At 34.7% G+C, this 22044-nt stretch overlaps 1 protein-coding gene across 4 annotated transcripts in view; it reads left to right on the top strand.

The window, feature by feature from the left end:
- Positions 1–7978: 7978 nt before the first annotated feature.
- Positions 7979–22044, top strand: part of cnc (cap-n-collar) — a 603426-nt gene continuing 589360 nt past the window's right edge. The window contains exons 1-2 of one of the 4 annotated variants that reach the window (XM_068364732.1): positions 7979–8052; positions 9529–9735. In XM_068364732.1, coding sequence (XP_068220833.1) covers positions 9544–9735 — 192 coding nt within the window. In that variant the 5' untranslated portion in view covers positions 7979–8052; positions 9529–9543. Of the gene's footprint in view, positions 8053–9200; positions 9342–9528; positions 9736–10458; positions 10622–15739; positions 16438–22044 lie in introns of those variants that run through there. The other 3 variants (XM_068364731.1, XM_068364730.1, XM_068364729.1) reach the window with 3 other exon arrangements.

The raw sequence follows: 22044 nt of genomic DNA, 5'->3' as shown, positions 1-22044 counted from the left end.
AATGTGTCCCATCTTCTTCTGCTTGTGGTTTATTACAAAAAAAAAAAAAAAAAAAATTTAAAAAGATGTGAAAAAAATTATTCAAATTTGAAAAGTATTTTCCACTTGTCTACACTGCACTGTTCTCTACTTATCAATCCTTATGTAGAATATTTTGTTCTTTATCTATCTAGCTATCTATTTATTTATCTATCTATCTATCTATCTATTCATGTGTGTACGTATGTATATATCTTATTTCACGAAGAGTATAGTCACGAGGATACCAAAATAAATCCCTTTACTCCAGATCAATGGCTTCGTTATTACATAACCCTCCGGACCCTGTATTCGAGCATATTTTGCAGAGAGAGAGAGAGAGAGAGAGAGAGAGAGAGAGAGAGAGAGAGAGAGAGTGTGTGTGTGTGTGTGTGTAGGGCACTATTACATCACCCGTATTATAAGGTGCCAACCTTTTGTATTACACCAGAAATACTTTTGGGATTCTGAATCATGCTTTCCTTACATAAACGCAGAGAAGAGGAAGAAATCTCGCGTTTATATATAAAGCAAAGGGAGAGGAAACTATGCGAGCTGACTGGTCCACGCAGATGTGTCGTACTTGTCATAATAAAGGTTGACATTGCATAGCCATAAGTAGAGAGAAAATATGCCTTTGGTTAAGCTAATTGCTCTTTACAGGAGAAGATAATAATAACATCAAACGAACTGTTGCCAATTAGGTATCTTTAAGTTAAAAGAGGAGATGAATGCAAGTAGATCTATTATTATTATTATTATTATTATTATTATTATTATCATTATTATTATTATTATTACTTGCTAAGCTACAACCCTAGTTAGAAAAGCAGGATGCTATAAGCCCAGGGGCCCCAACAGGGAAAATAGCCCAGTGAGGAAAGGAAACAAGGAAAAATGAAATATTTTAAGAACAGCAACAACATTAAAATAAATATATCCTATATAAACTATAAAAAATTTAACAAAACAAGAGGAAGAGAAATTAGAGAGAATAGAGTGCCCGAGTGTACCCTCAAGCAAGAGAACTCTAACCCAAGACAGTAAGTTTGTTTGTAGTAAAACTATTAATATTAGGATCGTTAAAGAGAACATTTCATCAAAAGGTTGCATGAAATTCAAGTTCTTTCCATTTCTCTCATTCCAGAAATACTGTTACACACACACACACACACATATATATATATATATATATATATATATATATATATATATATATATATATACATATATATATATATATATATATACATATATATATATATATATATATATAAATATATATATATATTCAAATAAGCCATATATATTATTATATTAAGGTTTGGCTTCTCTTATCGACCTCGGGATCAGAGCCCCAAAGCAGAACCACTCAAAGACAATAGCTTTCGACCGGCCGGGAATCGAACCCTGGTCCAGGAAACTTGCATCACAAAACTCGCTGTAGAGTTAGAGAGACTGAAGGCATTAGGAAACCTATAGTCCATTTCTTTTAGCGATGCATATTTGCAACGACTCGCAGCGGTGCCCTTTTAGCTCGGAAAATTTTCCTGATCGCTGATTGGTTAGAATTATCTCGTCCAACCAATCAGCGATCAGGAAACTTTTCCGAGCTAAAAGGGCACCGCTGCGAGTCGGTGCAAATCTGCATTGCTAAAAGAAATTGACTATAGTTACAAATTCCCCATGAATTTTTTTCGCAATTTCATTTTATTCTCCGTTATTCTATTGATATCTTCTAAAGAAACACTGAGGGAAAGGTTAATAGATATATTTTCAAAGAATACTGTATGAAGAATACTGGATAATCAAGAAAGTCTTCCACTGTCTCTGGGTAGAGTTCTCTAGCTTGAGGGTACACTCGGGCGTACTGCTCTATCTTATTTCTCTTCCTCTTGTTACTTTGAAGTTTTAATAGTTTATATATGAGAGATTCCTTTGAATGTTGTTATTCTTAAACATCTCTTTTAGTTTATTTCCTTTCCTCACGTGGATATTTTCCCTGTTGGGGACCTTGGGCTTATAGCATCCTGCTTTTCCAACTAGGGTTGTAGCTTAGCAAGTAATAATAATAATAATAATGATAATAATAATAATAATATTCTTTTAATATCTCCTAAGGAAACATTGTGTGAAAGATTAATAGATACATTTTGAAGAATACTGTATGAACATATACAGTAAAAGATCAAGAATGTCGAACATATATATATATATATATATATATATATATATATATATATATATATATATATATATAAATATATATATATATATATATATATATATAAATTGTTTGAAAATCAACACGTGATGACACTAAGTCGCTATTCAGAGAACGAAACTTCACATTTAGAGAGAGAGAGAGAGAGAGAGAGAGAGAGAGAGAGAGAGAGAGAGAGAGAGAGAGAGAGAGAGAGAAGAATATACAACTAGCCTTTCCCGTGTGCGTAAAGGTTTAAAGGTCGCTCATGAATGGCAGAGACAAGGGACAGTGACATTGCCATGTCAAGCAGGGCAATGCCCTAGAGACTGACCATATAGACATATGATCAGCGCCCAAGCTCCCTTTCCACCCAAGCTAGGACCAAGGAGGGCCAGGCAATGGCTGCTGATGACTCAGCAGATAGACCTGTAGGCTCCCCCAAACCAACCCCTATCATTAGCTCACAAGGATGGTGAGGTTTCAGCGACCAAAGGATCTAACGAGTTTGAGCGGGACTCGAACCCCAGTCTGGCGATTACCAGTCAGGGACGTTACTACATCGGCCACCAAGAAATCTTACATTTACGAAGAACACTGTTTTTTCTCATAATTATTATTATTATTATTATTATTATTATTATTTTTTTATATTATTATTATTATTATTATTATTATTATCAAAATTATCATTATTATTATTATTATTATTATTATCATTCTAAGCTTCTCTTAGATGACTCTTGAGACTTAAAAGAGAAAACAATTTTCTTTTTGTAATGAAGGAAATTGTTCTGAAGTCAATTATTGTAATTCCAAAATAATTTTAAATGGAAATTGTGAAAGCTCAGACTTGGTAAAACGTATTTGCAAAAAAAAAAAAAAAAAAAAAAAAAAAAAAAAAAAAAAAAAAAAATCCTTGAAAATCATTACCTTGTTTGAGCCACATCACTGTGCCATTGGCAAACGTAAAACCTAAGTCAGCTTCTTCAGTCCCATCGCTAGCTTTAAACTAAGGGGTTGGTTGCCCTGGTGCGTTTTTTCAAACTCGTTCTGTTTAATTAGTTTCCCCCATCAAACCCTTCAGTTCCAAATTCTCCGTTATTTCATCCCTTCATCTAATCCTTTGCCTTTCCCTTGACCTTCAACTACTAACAAGTTTCACCTAAGCCCTTTCTTTACTTCGGAACCATACCATACCATACCATTGTCTTGTCAGTAATCAATGCTACGACGGTACTTCTAATTTCTTCATGTGTAAGCTTCTTACGCACCAAGATCTCCAAAATCTACCACAACATCCTCAATTTTGGCTTGCCCCTGTTTCTACTCCTTCCTTCTTGATGCCATGTTTATAAATCATACATCATAACTGGTCTAATTGTAATACAATAGATCTATATTTCAGGTCACTGTATTTGGCGTTCTTTTGTCCTTCACTACCCCCTACCACATTTCTCCATGTCGCCCAAGCTGCTTTTAGCCTATTCTTAGGCTTAGTTTCACAGCCTACCCACTAGCTCCCAAGTATTTTAAATAATTTACCTGTTTTAAACTTAGACTGTCTATCTTTTATAATTATATTCCCTCCCTAAAAACCATAAACTTAGTTCTGCTCATATTTACCTTCATACTACCTAATTCAAGAAATGTCTGACCCAAAGTTTCATGAGTAACTCCTTTCAGACAAGCCCTCAGAGGTAGAGCATAATTTAGCATACTGAGTACCGAAAGGGTCACAGAACCTCAGCAGGTAAGTGACAAGACACCATTCACAAAGTAGGAGTTCAGGTAGACGAAGGAAAAAGAACAAAGTTTGTCCAATTGGGAGAACAATGGGAAAGGTTAAAACAATAGTGGTTGGGAGAAATTTAAATCAGATAACATCATAGAGCGAAGATTCGAGATAGTCTCGTCCAGCGATACAGGAAAGTAAGGTCTATAGAATATTCAGCTGTATACAATATTTTCTTCCATGGAAACGAAATATTAAGTAGTTGTGAGATCAATATGCCCTGTTGACTATCAATAAACATCCGGGTTTTGAAGAAGAGTTGCCAAACTAGAGTCTAGAACTCTAGATAATGTCCAAGCAGCCAAAATTGGTAGCCAGGCCCAGAATATTGAAGAATTTTATGAAAAAAAAGATAGGCCTACGGCTATGGGATCATACTTGAAACTATGATTTCTGTATTAGTTCACTGTCTCACCACCAGTTGAGATCATTTTCAACCCCAGTATTGTATATTGCACTATCATTATTATTACTTGCTAAGCTACATCCCTAGTTGGAAAAGCAAATATAATTTTCCTCATTCTTCTTCTTCTTCTTCTTTGTCTACATCGTAACCCACTTCTATGTGGGGTCGATGTTTCTGGTCAGCTTTCTCCATCTAGCTACTCATTCAGCCACATTTTACATGTCAGTCGTCTTATTTCTGTAGGATTCTGGAATGTTCTTTCTTTCTCAGCATTTAAAGGTTTAAAACCCATGAATGGTAGAGGCAAGGGATAGTGACATTGCCCTAACAAGCAGGACAATGCCCTAGAGACTGACAATATTACATATGATCAGCGCTCAATTCCCCCTCGCCACCCAAGCTAGGACCAAGGAGGGCTAGGCAGATAGACCTATAAACTCCCCTAAAGCCCCATCCTTAGTTCACAAGGATGGTGAGGTTGCAACGACCAAATGAACTAACGAGTTTGAGCGGGACTCGAACTCCACTCTGGCAATCACCAGGCCACCCCAACCCAAACCAATCAATCCGCTTGTTTTAAGATGCAGACTTGGACACCAAGCTATGCTTGGTCTCAACACAAAAGAATACTGGCATTTGTCTTACATACTTGTAGAAGATACATCAGGACAATGTACTACAGAAAACCAAATCAAACAAATCTACACTGTGAATAGGTGATATCTTTGTTCTTTAGTCATGGGTAGTGCCATACTCTGCGCATCGTGGTCTTCCACTGTCTTGGGTTAGAGTTCTCTTGCTTGATGGTACACTCAGGTACATTATTCTATCTGTTTCCTTATTTATTTTCCTCACTGGGCTATTTTCCCTGTTGGAGCCCTTGGGTTTATAGCCTCCTGCTTTTCAAACTAGGGTTAGCTTAGATAATAATAATAATAATAATAATAATAATAATAATAATAATAATAACGTAAAGCAAAAACTACAATAACTATAAAAACGGGACTAAATAATAATGTACAACTTTTTTTTCCTTTAAAAGGGATGCAATTCCTATTTGAATTTGAGAATGTAGTCATATGCACAAACTCACTCAAGTATAACTTTGAAAGTGAGCAAAACATCGCTTTATTTTCATAAGGGACACATAACCTTAAATACATAATGCAACTAGGTGTTCCATCATATATGCCACACCCTCCTACACGGGAAACGTAAAGAAGAACCCTTTTATAGATTTCCAGAATCATGAAAATGAATTCATCAATAAAACTTGACATTGGAGAACGCTAGTATACCGAGACTTCGTCATAAATAGTTCAGTGCTCGTCATAAGCTCCAAGTCTCTGCTAGTTGCTGAATAAGTCATGCAGAATGTGAGCTCAGTAGTGTTTTCTTTTCATTCCCAACATATTTAAATTTACATCATCATCATCATCATCATCAGCCGTTACTAGTCCAATGTAGGACAAAGGCCCCAGAAATGTCCTTCCACTCCCGTCTGTTTATGTCCTTTTCTATTTCAGTTTATACCCGCAAAATTTCTCAGATTGTCAATCCACCGATTTCTCTTCCTTCCCCTGCTTCTTTTCCATTCTCTAATGTCCCATTTTATTATTCTTAATGTTCATTTGTTATCTTTCATTCTCGTTTTATGTCCTGCCCATGTCCATTTAAATGCAAATGGGAGACAGTAAATACTTCTTCAGTTTGTGAGAGAGAGAGAGAGAGAGAGAGAGAGAGAGAGAGAGAGAGAGAGAGAGAGAGAGAGAGAGAGAGAGAGAGAGAGAGAGAGAGAGAGAATGTTAACCACCATCGACTGAATTAGATTTATGGATATAGGCATTAACATCCGTCCTTGGGGCGTAGGAGGCCATTCAAAACACACACACACACACACACACACACACACATATATATATATATATATATATATATATATATATATATATATATATATATATATATATATATATATATATATAAACGATTCAATGGATTCTTTAGAAAACTAGTCCAAATCAATTTTTCGCTTCACGAGGAAAGGCAACATTCGTTTATGCTTGGTAACGTACATCCTACCACTTACTTTTAATTCAACTCTTAGTGACTCAAATGGTAAGATTTAATTGTATACACACATTTTGTATAGATTCGTATTGAATTAATACACCTTACTTTCTTATCTGAACATTGTTTTAGATATGGAATCCCAGGTTTTATAAGATAAGGTGATAGTTTTTTATCGCTTGCAATATGACCATATGATAAACTTCTCGTTGCCAGATGAATGATATCTAGCGAGCTCTCAGAGAGAGAGAGAGAGAGAGAGAGAGAGAGAGAGAGAGAGGCTTCCAGAAGGTTTTCGGTTTCCAACACAGTTTGTGACACGTAAACTTGCCTATCCTATTTACAGTCCATAACAGCTGACCAATTATAACATAGGCCTACTCAGTATAACAGTGTATATATATATATATATATATATATATATATATACATATATATATATATATATATATATATATATATATATATATATATATATATATATATATATATATATATATATATATATATATATACTAGTGTTCGTGACCCGTCAAAACTAACGGCTAAATGTTTGGATAGATATGTGCACAGATTCAACCCTTTCCACTCCCCCATTACTCTCAGGGTACCCCTCTCACCAGGGTTAGTGTAATCCGATATATATATATATATATATATATATATATATATATATATATATATATATATATATATATATATATATATATATATATATATATATATATATATATATATATACCCTTGCTCTTTATTTAGCGGAGATATATATATTAAGAAATACCTTCCTACATCTTTAACAATGAGTATTATACAACACTAACAGACACATCTTGAAACTACATCTTTAACAATTAGTATTATACAACGCTAACAGACATAGGCCTATCTTAAAACAAAACCTGCTCGCTTATCTGATAAAATACATTCAAAATCGTCGAGTGACGAACCAATAGCTCTGCAAGTGTGTCTGCGAAGTGATAACCAATGATCTATGATAACTTTGTAGAAATAACATCAATGGTTGTAGGATGGAGTCATATTTAGGCCTAGTGCAACTGCTTCACACCAATGGCTGGCATTTGGGGGCTTATTCGTATAGCTAAGACTCGCTTATGTAGATTTTAATGAATGATACTGTAAATGTTCAGTTCCTAAGTACCCAATTAGTTATATGATATATATATATATATATATATATATATATATATATATATATATATATATATATATATATATATATATATATATATATATAACTTATCAGCAGGTTATTCCAATCAAACCACACAGGCAAACATTTAAATCTAATAAATGTTTCTTTATTATTAATACAATATATATACACACACACACATATATATATACAATCACAAATACACATTCACACACGCGCACGCACACACACATTCACACTGTGTGCGTGTGTGTGTCTGTGTGTAAAGAAAATGACAGTGACAAGTTTTATCACTCCTCGTGGGTTTGAATTACAGTTGATAAGAGGAAATAAACATTCAGTGTGTCTTTTATCTCGCTGTTTTAAGGTTATATTCGTCTAAGGTAAGATATATTCAATTATTGAATGAATTTTCATACATTCGTGTAATTGCAAGCGTATATTATTGGTTAGATTATAATAAGTTACTTTCTTGTTTATGAATATATCATGAATGGATTTGATGAATATTGTTCACAGACGGTGATGTTGTACAGCCCTCTAAGAATTGACAAGTGAATTCAATCCAGTCATTCTGTTGTTAAAATCTTTCTCTCATAGTATTAAGAGTCAAAATTAGATGACACAGGAACATGACAAGAGCTTTCTTTAGCAGTTATCTTTATTTTCGAACACTTGTTCAAATGAGCCAGTCATATGTGACGAGGTAGTGGCGATTCAAAATCCGGAAATAACGAGAAATAACGAGAAATAAGCCATAGCCTGTTCAGTAAGACAATCAAACCAGTTGAGTGTACAGTATTTGCTTGGAAAAATTTGAATTTTATTTCTACTTCTTGTTCGATTAATTATATAAACACACATATAGGCCTATATATATATATATATATATATATATATATATATATATATATATATATATATATATATATATATATATATATATATATATATATATATATATATATATATATATATACACACAAGTTGAGTGTACAGTATTTGCTTGGATTTTTTTTTACTTCTTGTCTGATTATTCTTATAAACACACACAAATAGGCATATATATATATATATATATATATATATATATATATATATATATATATATATATATATATATATATATATATATATATATATATATATATATATATATATATATATATATGCACACACACACACACACACACACACACATATATATATATATATATATATATATATATATATATATATATATATATATATATATATATATATATATATATATATATATATATTTTTGCTTGTGCGTAGGGATGCTAGTGCACATATTATCCTAGTGTCAACTTCCAATATAATCTCAATTAATATCATAAATCTTCCAAATTTCACCAAATAAAATACGCATGGGGTAGTTAACTTACTAGAACACGACAGTCGGAAGTTGCTTGATCAGGAACTTTTAACTTTGCAGCACAAGAATATCAAGGATTGGGACTTAGGGTTTTACGGTGGGTTGGGGGTTGCAATGCGTGGTTGGATGGCGCAATACTATGTACAACAGTACAACCAGCTGAGTCCAAGGCTGGTACGACTAGACCTGTATCAGTGAATTCTCGTTAAAGTTTTTTCTCGTTTACATCGTTCCAGGCGTCGTTTTACTTCGTTGTTAGTTCTTCTGGTTCAGGTAAACTATTTTCGTGCGTTCTTTTTTGGTTTTATTTTTCTATGTGACGTCATTAGTGCGTATGATGCTAAAATAACTTTACTGGAGATGTTATTCTCCAAGGGATTTTTGATTAGTTACCATGACGAAGCTTATTTACAAACTTAGAATTGGTGGGTAATTATTTGTGCATCTTGACGAATTTCAGGGTCATACGGGGAAAATGGAAGGTCCCATTGTTGAAGAATTACCTCTGATGAGAAGTCTCTCGCCCTCGACTGTGTTTGGAGAACACGTAGAGGTAGACTACAGCCAAACGCTAATTAAAGATCCAACTAAAATCGTGGAAATTACTCCCAGTCATTCTTCTCAATCTCCTAAGAAAAAACTGAAACTAAGGAAAAAGTCTCCTGAGGTACGTAAGATCTGAATTACTTGAATTATTGCTTTAGTAAAATTCAAAGTGTTTTCTAATTCACCTTGTGAATCTGGTGAAACAGGTTTCAGAAGTAACACAGACTTTAAAGTCTGCCAATGTTAATGTATGTGATCAATGATGTCATTATCTAACGAACCAATGGGCAGGGAGCCGAATCGTTATAATATATCTGAAGGTATGAAGCTATGGTCTGAAATGCTTGAATTACCTATTTATTTTCATCCAGAGAAAAAAGTATCCAAATTACCTGTTAAAACATCCTTTTAGAAAATAAAACAAACTTTAAAGTTTACCGATGTTTCTAGACAATTAACTACGTCATCATCTACCAACCAATGAACATTTGTCAGTTCTGTCATAATGACCAATACTGTAACAGAAGTATGACGTCATCATCTACCAGCCAATGAACATAGACTTGTGACGTCATTATATCCTGACCAATAACTTTAGCTATGGTCTAAAATGCTTGAATCACTTTTTTCTATATATATGGAGATAAAAAGTATATAAATTACCCGTTAAAACATTTTATTTAGAAAAGAAAACAAACAATAGTTTACCAATGTTTTTTAGACTATTAACTACGTTATTATCTACCAACCAATGAACATGTATCAGTTCTGTCATTACGACCAATACTGTAACAGAAGTATGACGTCATCATCCATCAGCCAATGAACATGCAGCTGTGACGTCATTATATCCTGACCAATAGCCTGACATATTCTACGTTCTGTGTTGTTGTGATGAGTGAACATTCAGGTGATGATTCACAAAGTGTTAAAATCGTGTGAAATACAGACTTGGAAGTTCTCTAAACAATCGTTTCACCATTCAGTGATTATAAACCGAAAGTAGTGTAAGGGTCATTGATAAAAGACCGATTGTTTCCAAGATATTGTGTCAGGTGTGGCAAGCAGCGAGCCGCATAAGCCTACGACACCAGTTCCTTTATGTTGAAATGATGATTTTAATGCTTGAAGTTTTTATTTAATTCTTTCTTTTATCAATTTATTTTGATTTTGTCATCGTGTTGACAACCGTTTCATGATGCTTTATTCAATTACCAATCTGCAAATAGATAGAATATTCGAGTATGGCCTAGGCCTAGGTTTGACAGTAGGGTTACATGTTGTACACACGTTTTTGTCCAGTTTTAAACAAAGTTATATTCTATTGAATCTTTTAGTAGACATAGACCTTAATGACACAAAGAAACACTTGTTTTATCACATTAATTAAGCTTTGTGTCTCCTACTAGCCTACCAGTAATCTAAGTCTTTTTCTTCTTAAAATTTGTCTCACTAGGCTTATGTAATTCATGTGGTTATTAAAACACTTAATTTTTTTTTAAGCTTTTAAAGCATCACTCCATGGCAAGCATAAAAATGTCTGAATAGGCTTTGCATTGGAATTTAAATGGTTTTTGATGCCATAATTCAACTTACCTAATTTGAGAACAAAGCCCTCAGAAGAGTATTGGGAGTTAAGTGGCTGGATAGGATTAGAAATGTTTATATATAGTTTCCACGGTATGTTTTCCCCACCCAAAACCCCGAGTTCCCACTGGGGGTCCCCCATTAACGTAGGATATAGATATATATATTTCTGAAACTATTCATTTGGGACGGGAACGAGTGTCATTTTCGAAGAGAGCGTAATTTTCTCTATAAGAAAAAGTGTTTTTTTCCCTAGGTTACATTGCCCTGTAATACAGTAAAATAATACCAAAACGGTAAGCGAAATTACCTAGTAGTCACATGTGGATGAAATCATGGCGATGGTTTGAGCGTGCTCTTCGCACTCCCCAAGAGATATTAGTTCACCAAACATTCAACTGGGCTTCAAAAGGCACTAGAAAGTTGGAAGACCCAGACTCACATGGGTGAGGACTATGAAACGTTAAGTAGATGAATGGAGAAGTATTGAATTAAAAGCTCAATATAGAGACTGGCAAAATCTAACCGAGGCCCTTTGTGTCATTAAGCGTAAGAGGAGATGACGATTTTGATGACATCAAAATTCAACTAGTCAATGTCAGTGGTGTAGCTACGACTGTACTTGAAGACATTCGCCAAGGCATGACCATTGATTTTATACTGTTAAATATAATAAACATTTCTCCTTGTCTAAAGATTTCTAGTTGAAATGTATATTCATTATTAGTCACTTGAACTAATATGTCAATGCCTTGTTAGATTAATTTGGAGAAATTCAAATTTCAAACTTGCAGCAAATGTTTTTAAGTTGAACGGGCAGACATTAGTCGTTTTATAGTTTATACGATATATGAAATATCTCAATGTTGTTACTTTTACTTCACATATTTATTTATTTCCTTACCGTACTTCCTTTCTGCACTTGGCCAATTTTCTCTGTTACAGCCCTTGGGCTTACAGGATCCTGCTTTTCAAACTAGGGTTGTAGCTTAGCTAGTAAAAATAAGGTGTGTATGTACGATAGCGGCCACCTGTATGTATTACGTCTAACTTTGAATAGGGCAGTGTAAGGGGTGTCACAGGGTGGTGTTAGGCCCCCCCTCCCCGTTAGATAAGTAGGTAAGGACACGGCTTATAGTTTAGGTTTGGGGGGAAAGTTTAGGTTAGTTAAAGTCCATTTTTAATCGATGCGTAAGGAACTGGCCGCTGATATACAAAGGCACCAAAAATAATAAAGTTCAACAGCTCTTGCTTATGATGAATGTAAATCATCAATAAGATGTAAAAGAAACTAAAGGTCCAGGAGTTTGTTGTTATTGATTCTGGGCACACCTTATTGTTATTATTATTATCATTATTATTGTTATTATTATTAATCTTTTACTATTACTTGCTAACCTACAACCCTAGTTGGAAAAGCAGGATTCTATAAGCCCAGGGGCTTCAATAGGAATCAATACTTGTTAACTTTCCATGCCTTATCTTAGATCACATGTCGGAAACAAAAGTCGCCGTAGCAAGGAAACCTGTTTATTTACACTTTTTCTTCTTCCTTCTGAAATCACATGGTTTTCCCCAAGTGCATTTGGTACTGAATGGGCTCCCAGACCCCAGTAATGAGTTTATAACCCAGATTCATTAACCCAATCTAGGCCTGATGGTAAATATTTACCTGTGTGTCATTTGTGGTGAACATGGTGAAAAATGGTTTTTCAGACATTTTCATGTATTCACAATATTTCTTGAATGTATATGAACTGGAAATCGATATGTTTTAGAAGCGAAAAAAAAGTTGAGTTAGCAGTAAACAAAATAAGGCTTGTCAACCTACCAAGTTATGAAATTCCTACATTTCACGAAACCTATCCTCTAGGTGGGAAATAAACAGTGGCGGCAATTCAAGCTGATCTATTCTATCGCGGAATTTGGCGCTAAGTTACACATATATGAGTAATTAACCTAATGTAGTGGGGGTTGCATGGGATGGAGCACCCCCAAGAGTAAATAGGGAGTACCCAGACTCCTAGATTAGGTTAGGTTTGGTTAGAACGCATCTGTACAACCATACCAACAACAATGCTGATAGCAGATGCCTGGCCATTCCATATTTTAAAAGAGCTTCATCCCACTGGAGTTTAATACGCTAATAGCAATAAGTGTAGGGAATGTTATTTGCCCTTTTTGTAATGAATGTTTTTAAAACTTGAGCCTTTATGTTCGAAAATCTACAAACCCGACTTGAACTGACCTCTCGATTAAAGCAATGGCTAGAGCCTGTGAATTGATAAGATAACATGTTTCTTTGCAATGGATACAGTGTTGATAAGTTTGCTTTGTATTCCATTATGTGGTGTGATAACTAAATTAAGACTAATGCGGTCGATGTTGGGAAAGCATTAATCATTATAGAGATGTTATTCATACTCCGTTATATCAACTGAATTTCCAAGCCATGTGAAGTTTGTATACAGTTAATGTTATTTGATTTATTAAGAGATTTGAATATGAAGAAATAGTTGCTCGTATGATACATGTACTTAGTGTACATTCATTCTTATAGCATAAACAAATACTGTACTAAACAGTATTGGCACTAAAAAGTTTTCTCTTTCATAAGTCTTTTATCAGTACTGCATTAGGCCTAAACTCCTTTCCTTATTATAGGAATATCAAGGTCCATATTGAAATTATTAATTATGCAGACCTCGCCAACTTCTGCCCTCCTAGAGCCTATGGTGTGATAGGTTGTTAACCATACATAAATAAGGGAAAGTTGGTAGAGGCAGTGGGTTGTCCTGTTATCTTTGGAATTGCCATGTCCTTTCCCTTGCCTCTGCTGCTCAAGATTTACCTTTAAGCCTTTAAACATTCACACTAATGCCTCTTCTATTCCTTGTATGGTATGTCGTTGAAATAAGGCTTCACACTCTTCTGTTCATATCTCATCTTTTGCTTGAATTTCTACAGAATATCTTATTATGGTAAATTCATAAATGACAGGCTCTTTTCGTGGATTTTTTAGATTCACCTACTGCTGATGGTTCTGGTGCTTCTTCTATTTTTCATCTTCTTGAGGTTCCTCTAAGCTTTTTCAGCTGTTATCAGTACTGTGTTGGTTCCTCTCATTTTTTCAACATCCTGGAGACTATATTGATCATCTTCATTTGAAATAATACCAAAATACAGTATGGATGCAATTCTTTCAGTGTCTGTTTATTTTCATCTTCAGTTTCACCCTTTCCATTGTATTTAGACATTACCGCATTCCTCCCAACACCTTTGCTTTTGCCTTTCTGTTTACAGATCTCTTCCTTCCCTGACATCTGCCTGAGCCTGAAGGTTCTTTTTCTCCTCTATTTGCCTTTGTTATTGTTGATATTGCCTACATATGTCTCTGTAACCCTTCCCTGATGTCATACCTCATGCCACTTTTGTTAATTTTTCTTCCTTCTTTCTGTGTATTTCTATATACAGTACCTCCTTTTATCACTGTAGTGTATTTGCCTACACAGTACTTCGTTGTTAGGGGTTTAATCGTTTTTAATCTTGGTTAAGAGATTTTACAATTGCCTCGTTTGTCTTCAGTTTTGACAAATATGTGCCTTGTTTCCTTTCGATATTGGTTTTTATATGCTGAAGGATCAGTGGAAGTCCTCAGAAGCAGTTAATGTAGTCTGTTTGTACTTTCAAACTTTGATTTTTGCCTTGTTAGATAACTTGGTCCATTTTTTTTTTCTTTCTTTCTTTTGCAAGTGTCCATTTTATTAGGTCTTCAATCTTCTTCCTCTTCTCCACCATTATCCATACATTAAGGGGTCAGTTGCCTGATGCGCCCTCTCTAATGCTTTCGATCAAAGGCATCCTCTTCTACCAAATCTCTTCTCTTCATATCCTCCTTCATCTTATCTCGCCATCTGATTCTCTGCATTCCTCTTGATCTTCTCCCCTTTACAGCTTCCTCCCAAGCCCTTCTCACTCCCTACGCCCATTCATCCTTCACACATGCCCACACTATCTCAGTCGTGACGCACTTATCATCTCTGTACGTAATCTTCACTATACCTGCTATTCTTCGTTTCATCATTTTCCAATCTTTCAAACAGTGATATTTGCATAATCCACCTTAGCATTCTCCTCTTGTTCTCTCAAGCAAAGCTTCCTCCTTTAGTTTTAAATATTAGGTCTTCAATAGTGATGTTGAATTGGAGAATAAAGTTTCCTGGATAGGAATCGTTATAAGTAAAAACTGTCAGACATTGTAATCTAGGAATATAGTGTTTAGTCTGGTTAATGCTAGCATCTACGGCTGTTTGTAATACAGAATATGGCCTGATCACATATACTAGAGAAAATCATGTATCTGCAAGATGTCAGATTTGTTTTACAAGTTTACCGAATATGTTTGGTGAAGCTAAGATATTAAATTTTCTCAAAGGAAATTTAATACAGTAGACTAATTTTAGTTTGAGGTGCTTTAATTTTGTGAAAGGAATGTGTCCTTAAATGTCTATTCTAATTAAGTAAAATGTAATTATCAGGTACGGTACAGTGATCTCAGAACTGTGATATTATAGAAAATATAAGCGAATTCAACGAAAGTAATTCTAATGTCGATAAAGAAAAAAAAATAATTAGAACTTGGAAATTTTTTTAATTGAGATATAATTCATTAGAAAACTAGAACCAATTACTGATTGAAAGTTTGAAAAACTATTTTTGATAGTTATAGAAATCTAAATTTCCTACTGGAAAATTCAAAATGTTGCTATACGCTCGAAAGAAGTTTCTACGGGACGACCGAATGCTACAGCTCGTGCTGTTGCTCAGTCTTCTTCGAGGAGATCCCAACAGCCTCCTACTCAGCAATGATAATGCAAACACGGTGCATCATCTGCCGCAAGACCTCATCCTTGGATCTTCCCTCGGTCATGCAAGACCTTCATCCCCGGCATTTATGAATGCTGATCTCCATCCAAAAAGTTTTGATAGGATGTTAGCAGATTACCAGCGCTCGGTGTTAGAAGACTTGCATGCCTTGGGTAGCTATACGCCCTCACATCAGGCACACACCGAAGTACATGCGTATTTGCTCAATTCGCATTCGTCAGTATCCTCGCCTCCGTCGGCCGACACCCCAGAACATCATCATCAAGCTACAGATTCTCTACCAAACATACTGCCGCCTGATCCACCTGAAGAATCAGATGTACCAGTAACAAATGATTTAACTCCTGAGGTTAGTTATTGGTTGGAATCGAGTTAATATTTTTTATTGTTATTGTGCTATTTTAAAGTAATTCTGCTAATCAAAAAGATTTATTCTGTACAATACTGTATTGGTCATGCATGTTGTATCATTGTATTATTTTTTGTTATAGCGTATCATTGGGTATACAATAAATATATAAATTTACTAATACATTCCTGTTGATTGTTACCATAATTGTTACATTTACTGTATAGTATGCATGCAGTTGCTTAAATGTCTGTTTTCACATTCTTGTATGTACAGTACTATATAAAATAGTTGCACATAGTGTTGGAACGGACAGTGCTCTTTGTAGGTTTGTCAATCTGCAACTGTAAATTGGTGAAATGTTCAGTTTGAGCTAAGTTCATTTAGGCTGTCATGGAGATGAGCTTTTGATCCTAGCACTCATAGCATAATGTTTCTTAACTCTTAGGTGACTGACTGGATTTATAAACTAGAGATGCACTCATTAGAGCGTAAACCTCCGTCGCGGCAGTTTTTTTTCAATCTTTTGCTCGACCTTGACCTTGAACTTTGACCTTAAAATTTATTAATTGGCATAGATTCTCATACCCTCAAATATGAACCAAGTTTTGAAGTCTCTGTGACAGTCCAAACTTATGGTTTATTACGTAAATTGGACATTTTTCTTGACCGTGACCTTGACCTTTGATTCTGACCTTCCAAATTTAATCATTTACAGTTTTTAACTTAATGGTTAATCCCTGCAAGTTTAATTTCTCGGTGAATAAATTGTGACCAGGAAGCTGTTTACAAACATAAACACTTTCAAACAAACGCACAAACGGGGTAAAACATAACCTTCCAACTTCGTTGGCGGTGGTAATAGTATACCCTATATGCTGAAAATAACCGATGTATATATCCAAAAACACAGAAACAGTTCCTTAGACAAGAAATTATGTGTTGATTAATTATCTAGGCTTGCAAATATTACTCTAAATTTTGGAACTCGCTATTTGTATAACATAGAATTTATGTCTTCTGCTATGTTATAAGCGATCATTAAGTCATTTCTCATAAGGTTCCAAAATCCCCTTTCTATTGTACAGTATATGTAAATTTCTTATTACCTCTGCCAATGAAGTTGGAAGGAGGTTATATGTTTTAACTCCTGTTTGTGTGTGTGTTTGTTTATGAAAAGCTTCCTGGCCACAATTTTAATCGTAGAATAATGAAACTTGCAGGGATTAACTGTTATGTAAAAAGCTGGAAGTTATTAGATTTTAGAAGGTCAAGGTCATGGTCAAGTAAAATGGACATGATTTTCACAGAGACTTCAAACTTGGTTCATATTTGAGTACTGTATATGAAAATCTACGCCAATTAATACATGTTAAGGTCAAGGTCAAGCAAAAGGTTGAAATAAGCTGCCGCGGGAGAGGTCTGCCCGCTACTGGGTGCCCCTCTAGTTTCCTATATGTTTTAAGTACAGGTATACTTAAACCTGGAATTTCTTATTTTGATTGAAATACATGTACATTAATTATAAGAAAATTAAAAGAAGCAATGAAGTTAAGTAAGGAAAGTAAGTAAACTACTGTACTTTAGATTGTTTGCTTGTTCTGTTTACTGCCTGGTACTCTCTCTCTCTCTCTCTCTCTCTCTCTCTCTCTCTCTCTCTCTCTCTCTCTCTCTCTCTCTCTCTCTCTCTCTCTCTCTCTCTCTCAACAGATGCAGCTAGTTTTATATATGCAGCTGGTTTTATATAAGATAGAAAATTAAGATACCATAAAATATGAAATATAATTTGATCTATTTCTTAGTAAATCTTATGTCTCTCTCTCTCTCTCTCTCTCTCTCTCTCTCTCTCTCTCTCTCTCTCTCTCTCTCTCTCTCTCTCTCTCAACAGATGCAGCTGGTTTTATATATGATAGAAAATTAAGATACCATAAAATATGAAATATATCATGATCTATTTCTTAGTAATCTTATCTCTCTCTCTCTCTCTCTCTCTCTCTCTCTCTCTCTCTCTCTCCTCTCTCTCTCTCTCTCTCTCTCTCTCTCTCTCTCTCTCTCCTCTCAACAGATGCAGCTGGTTTTATATATGATAGAAAATGAAGATACCATAAAATAGGAAATATAAAATGATCTATTTCTTAGTAAATCTTATGTATCTCTCTCTCTCTCTCTCTCTCTCTCTCTCTCTCTCTCTCTCTCTCTCTCTCTCTCTCTCTCTCTCTCTCTCTCTCTCTCTCTCTCTAATACGCACATCAACAATCAACAAAAAATTATAGGAAAGAAGTATTACTGAAACTGAAAACATGAAAGGCAACAACCTTTGTAACCTCAGCTTGAGGGATTTGACCTCCCAGCTGTTTTGACCTCTCCAGCTGTTTCATACATACCACTTTATTAGGAAATATCCCAGTCTTCATTGTTGTTTTCAGCTTCTAAAACATAGTCCTCATTTGAAATAATGTCGGCCAACATCTAAATAATGTCACTTAGGCGACAAACCTGGCAGGCTGTGTTCTGATGCTATGGCTGAAGCAAATGGGCGACTAGCTCAAGCCATAATATTACTCTCTCTCTCTCTCTCTCTCTCTCTCTCTCTCTCTCTCTCTCTCTCTCTCTCTCTCTCTCTCTCTCTCTCTCTTTTATTTGTGTTAATTTAAAAAAAATGAAGCTCATCATTTTTAGCCATACTGCAGTTATCAAAAGTCTACATAACACCTATTCTAGATGGGCTATATTGTGGAAATTACCTAAGATGCTCTGGAAATTAATGAACTTTACTTATTTACAGTACAGTACTTGCATACATTATATTTGTCTAGTTACATCGACCCAAATTAACACCACAACTTCAGAATAAGTTATCAAAGTTGTTTGCCCACAACCTGAGGAGAATACTTGATGAAGACAGTCACAGGTTTATGAAATAAGAGTTTGTAATATGCAGATCATCTAGGTATCACTTAATTTTAAGAATATTTAAATATTAGTAATAAAACCTTCGTACAGGGAATAGAATTGTACAAGAACTAAGGTACTCGTGGAGCAAATATTTAAGAATGTATACTAATTGTGAGTAAATAAAGGTTCTGAAGATATTTATTTAGTATAGATTAAAATATTTAAGTACTGTAATTTACATAGATTGACTGGATTATGTAGATTTATATACAGTACATATGTACAGTACTGTACAAACTAGGCAGTTATAAGTTCTGCACACCAATAATTACACATAGGCAACTGGTAGTACAGTACTGTAAATACAAAAGGGAGCTCGGAAAAGCCGAAAATTCATAAGCTACAGTATTACAACACAGCAGAACGGTAACAAAAATGGAGTGATCAGAAAGAGGCGTACAGTATCACAAACCGCTCCCGAAACTCAAACTTCCAACCTAAGTGGATGGTAAATCAATGTCAGATACTGTACTTTGAGTGTGCCATCCCATAATATGCCAAAATATTAGGCTTTTTTCCTGCCTTTATGGTCATTTGTACTAGTCCTTTCTTCTAGTTTTGGACATTCGCAACGGTTTTTATCCCTCATTTCGGACATTCCAATGGATTTTTCTCCCACAATTCTGAAAGTACAGTATGTGACAGCTTTTTCTCCTTTTGTAAATGATATTAAATGCATAACTGAAAGACTTATTCTAAGCTTTATATATTGCGTGCATATATAAAGACAAAGAAAATAACATTTACTCTTATGAAACAAGTAATATGTATCCTTTTTCAAAAGACTCAAGAAGCCATTTTCTTCATTTATCCAATTGATTTACTGTAAATCTATCCATTTCTTCAGAGTTTATACGCTCTAAAAATACCTTGAAATGAAAAGAAAAAATTAATTAAGGTTCGATTGTTATATAATGCGGTTAATCGTGTTGTAAAAATGAAGGTGTTGCTGAATAGGTGATTTCCCCTTTGTTCTCCATAGCATCAGAAATGAGGTGGTGTTCAGGCTTGTTAATTTTCATTTAATTTTGATGGGTGGAAAGAGTTTGAATATATTTACTGGGGCCAATAGTCTAGATGGTTTTGGCACACTACTCGGATGTTTTACTTATTGACAGAAATGACTTTAGGATGACGTTGATTCTTTCGTGATATGTGGAAACTGGATTTTCTTGATTTTGAATTGAACTTATAAGTTTTAACCACATTTATCTACGTTTACATTATTCGTGAATTTTTCCATTTTATTTTTCATGTTGGCATGTATAGTGCAGAGTGGTCTTTATATAAACAATTAAAATCAATCAATGGTGTGAAGAAAGCTGTGGGTGATAGGAGGATAGATGTGAGAGAGGCAAGAGAGCGTGCTAGAAATAGGAATGAATGGTTAGCGATTGTGACGTAGTTCCGGTAGGCCCTGCTGCTTCCTCCTGGCGCCTTGGATGACCACGGATGTAGCAGCAGTAGGGGATTCAGCTTATGAAGCTTCATCTGTGGGGTATATCAGGGGAGGGTGGGCTGTGGCACGCTAGCAGTACCAGCCGAACTCGGTTGAGTCCCTCGTCAGGCTTGGAGGAGCGTAGAGGAAAGGTCCCCTTTTTTTCATTTGTTTGATGTCGGCTACCTCCCAAAATTGGGGGAAAAGCCTTTGGTATATATAGATAGATTTTAAGCTTTTCATCAGTGCACCTCCACACACAGGATGATAAGGGATCTCGTTTATTTTCTTTTCATCATGATTACGGTTTGGTATAGTGTATGTCATAATGCAATAAAAAGGAATATGATATTGAAATACTTTACTATATAAGCAAGACTAGGCTATGTAACTAGTACAGTAATGATACGCTATTCATTTTATAATACAGTACTGAATATATGTAAGATGAACTGTACACTACAGTTATTTTATTAATAAATTATGTAATTATGTGAGATTATGTCAAATATAGCACTGCATGTTGTCTGTTTTGTTAGCAAAGATGTGCAGAATATCATAATACTGTAGTTGTTGTTCTGCTTAATATAATGATGCTGTTTGCTTAACCCTCTAAATCCTGTTGGAAGTATACTTGGTATTTTTACTCTTTTACTCCTATCTGAGCTGTGATATGTAATGTCCATCCAGTATCCTTCATATTCTTGTAGTATTACAAATTTAAGATTTTTGAAAAATATGTGAAACTTATATGAGTGGAAAAATGTTTTTAGATATACAATAATATTTGTTCTTTAAATTTATAGGTCTTATAATTTTGTGCTGAATTTAATAAGACTTCTCAAACAGGTGTAGGAGTTAAGTTGAAAAATATATGTGCACAAGTCAAATTGAATGGTATAATGTGTTACTGGCTGGAACATGCCTGGTAAATTGGAAAATTCATAGTTTCACATGTCCTGTCCAATGTACATGGAAATTTTATGAAGTTTCTTGTCCCCGTATTTTGCATATTCCTTGCAACACAATTGTTTTGTCCCATTTGTTTTAATAATTACCGTAACCGCTTTTATAAATTCTATATACAGTATATACATACATATGCAGGGTTTTTCCTCTATTGCATATGGTCTCCCGGGCTCCAACACCTGGCCTTCTGGCCCAAATTTGTAAATCCAATTATAGAATGTCCTCAACTTACAAATTTAATAGGT

This window comes from Palaemon carinicauda, chromosome 41 (genome assembly GCF_036898095.1).
Source record: "Palaemon carinicauda isolate YSFRI2023 chromosome 41, ASM3689809v2, whole genome shotgun sequence".
NCBI lineage: Eukaryota > Metazoa > Arthropoda > Malacostraca > Decapoda > Palaemonidae > Palaemon > Palaemon carinicauda.
Note: the sequence above shows the minus strand (reverse complement) of the source record. Positions and strands in the feature narration are given on the sequence as shown.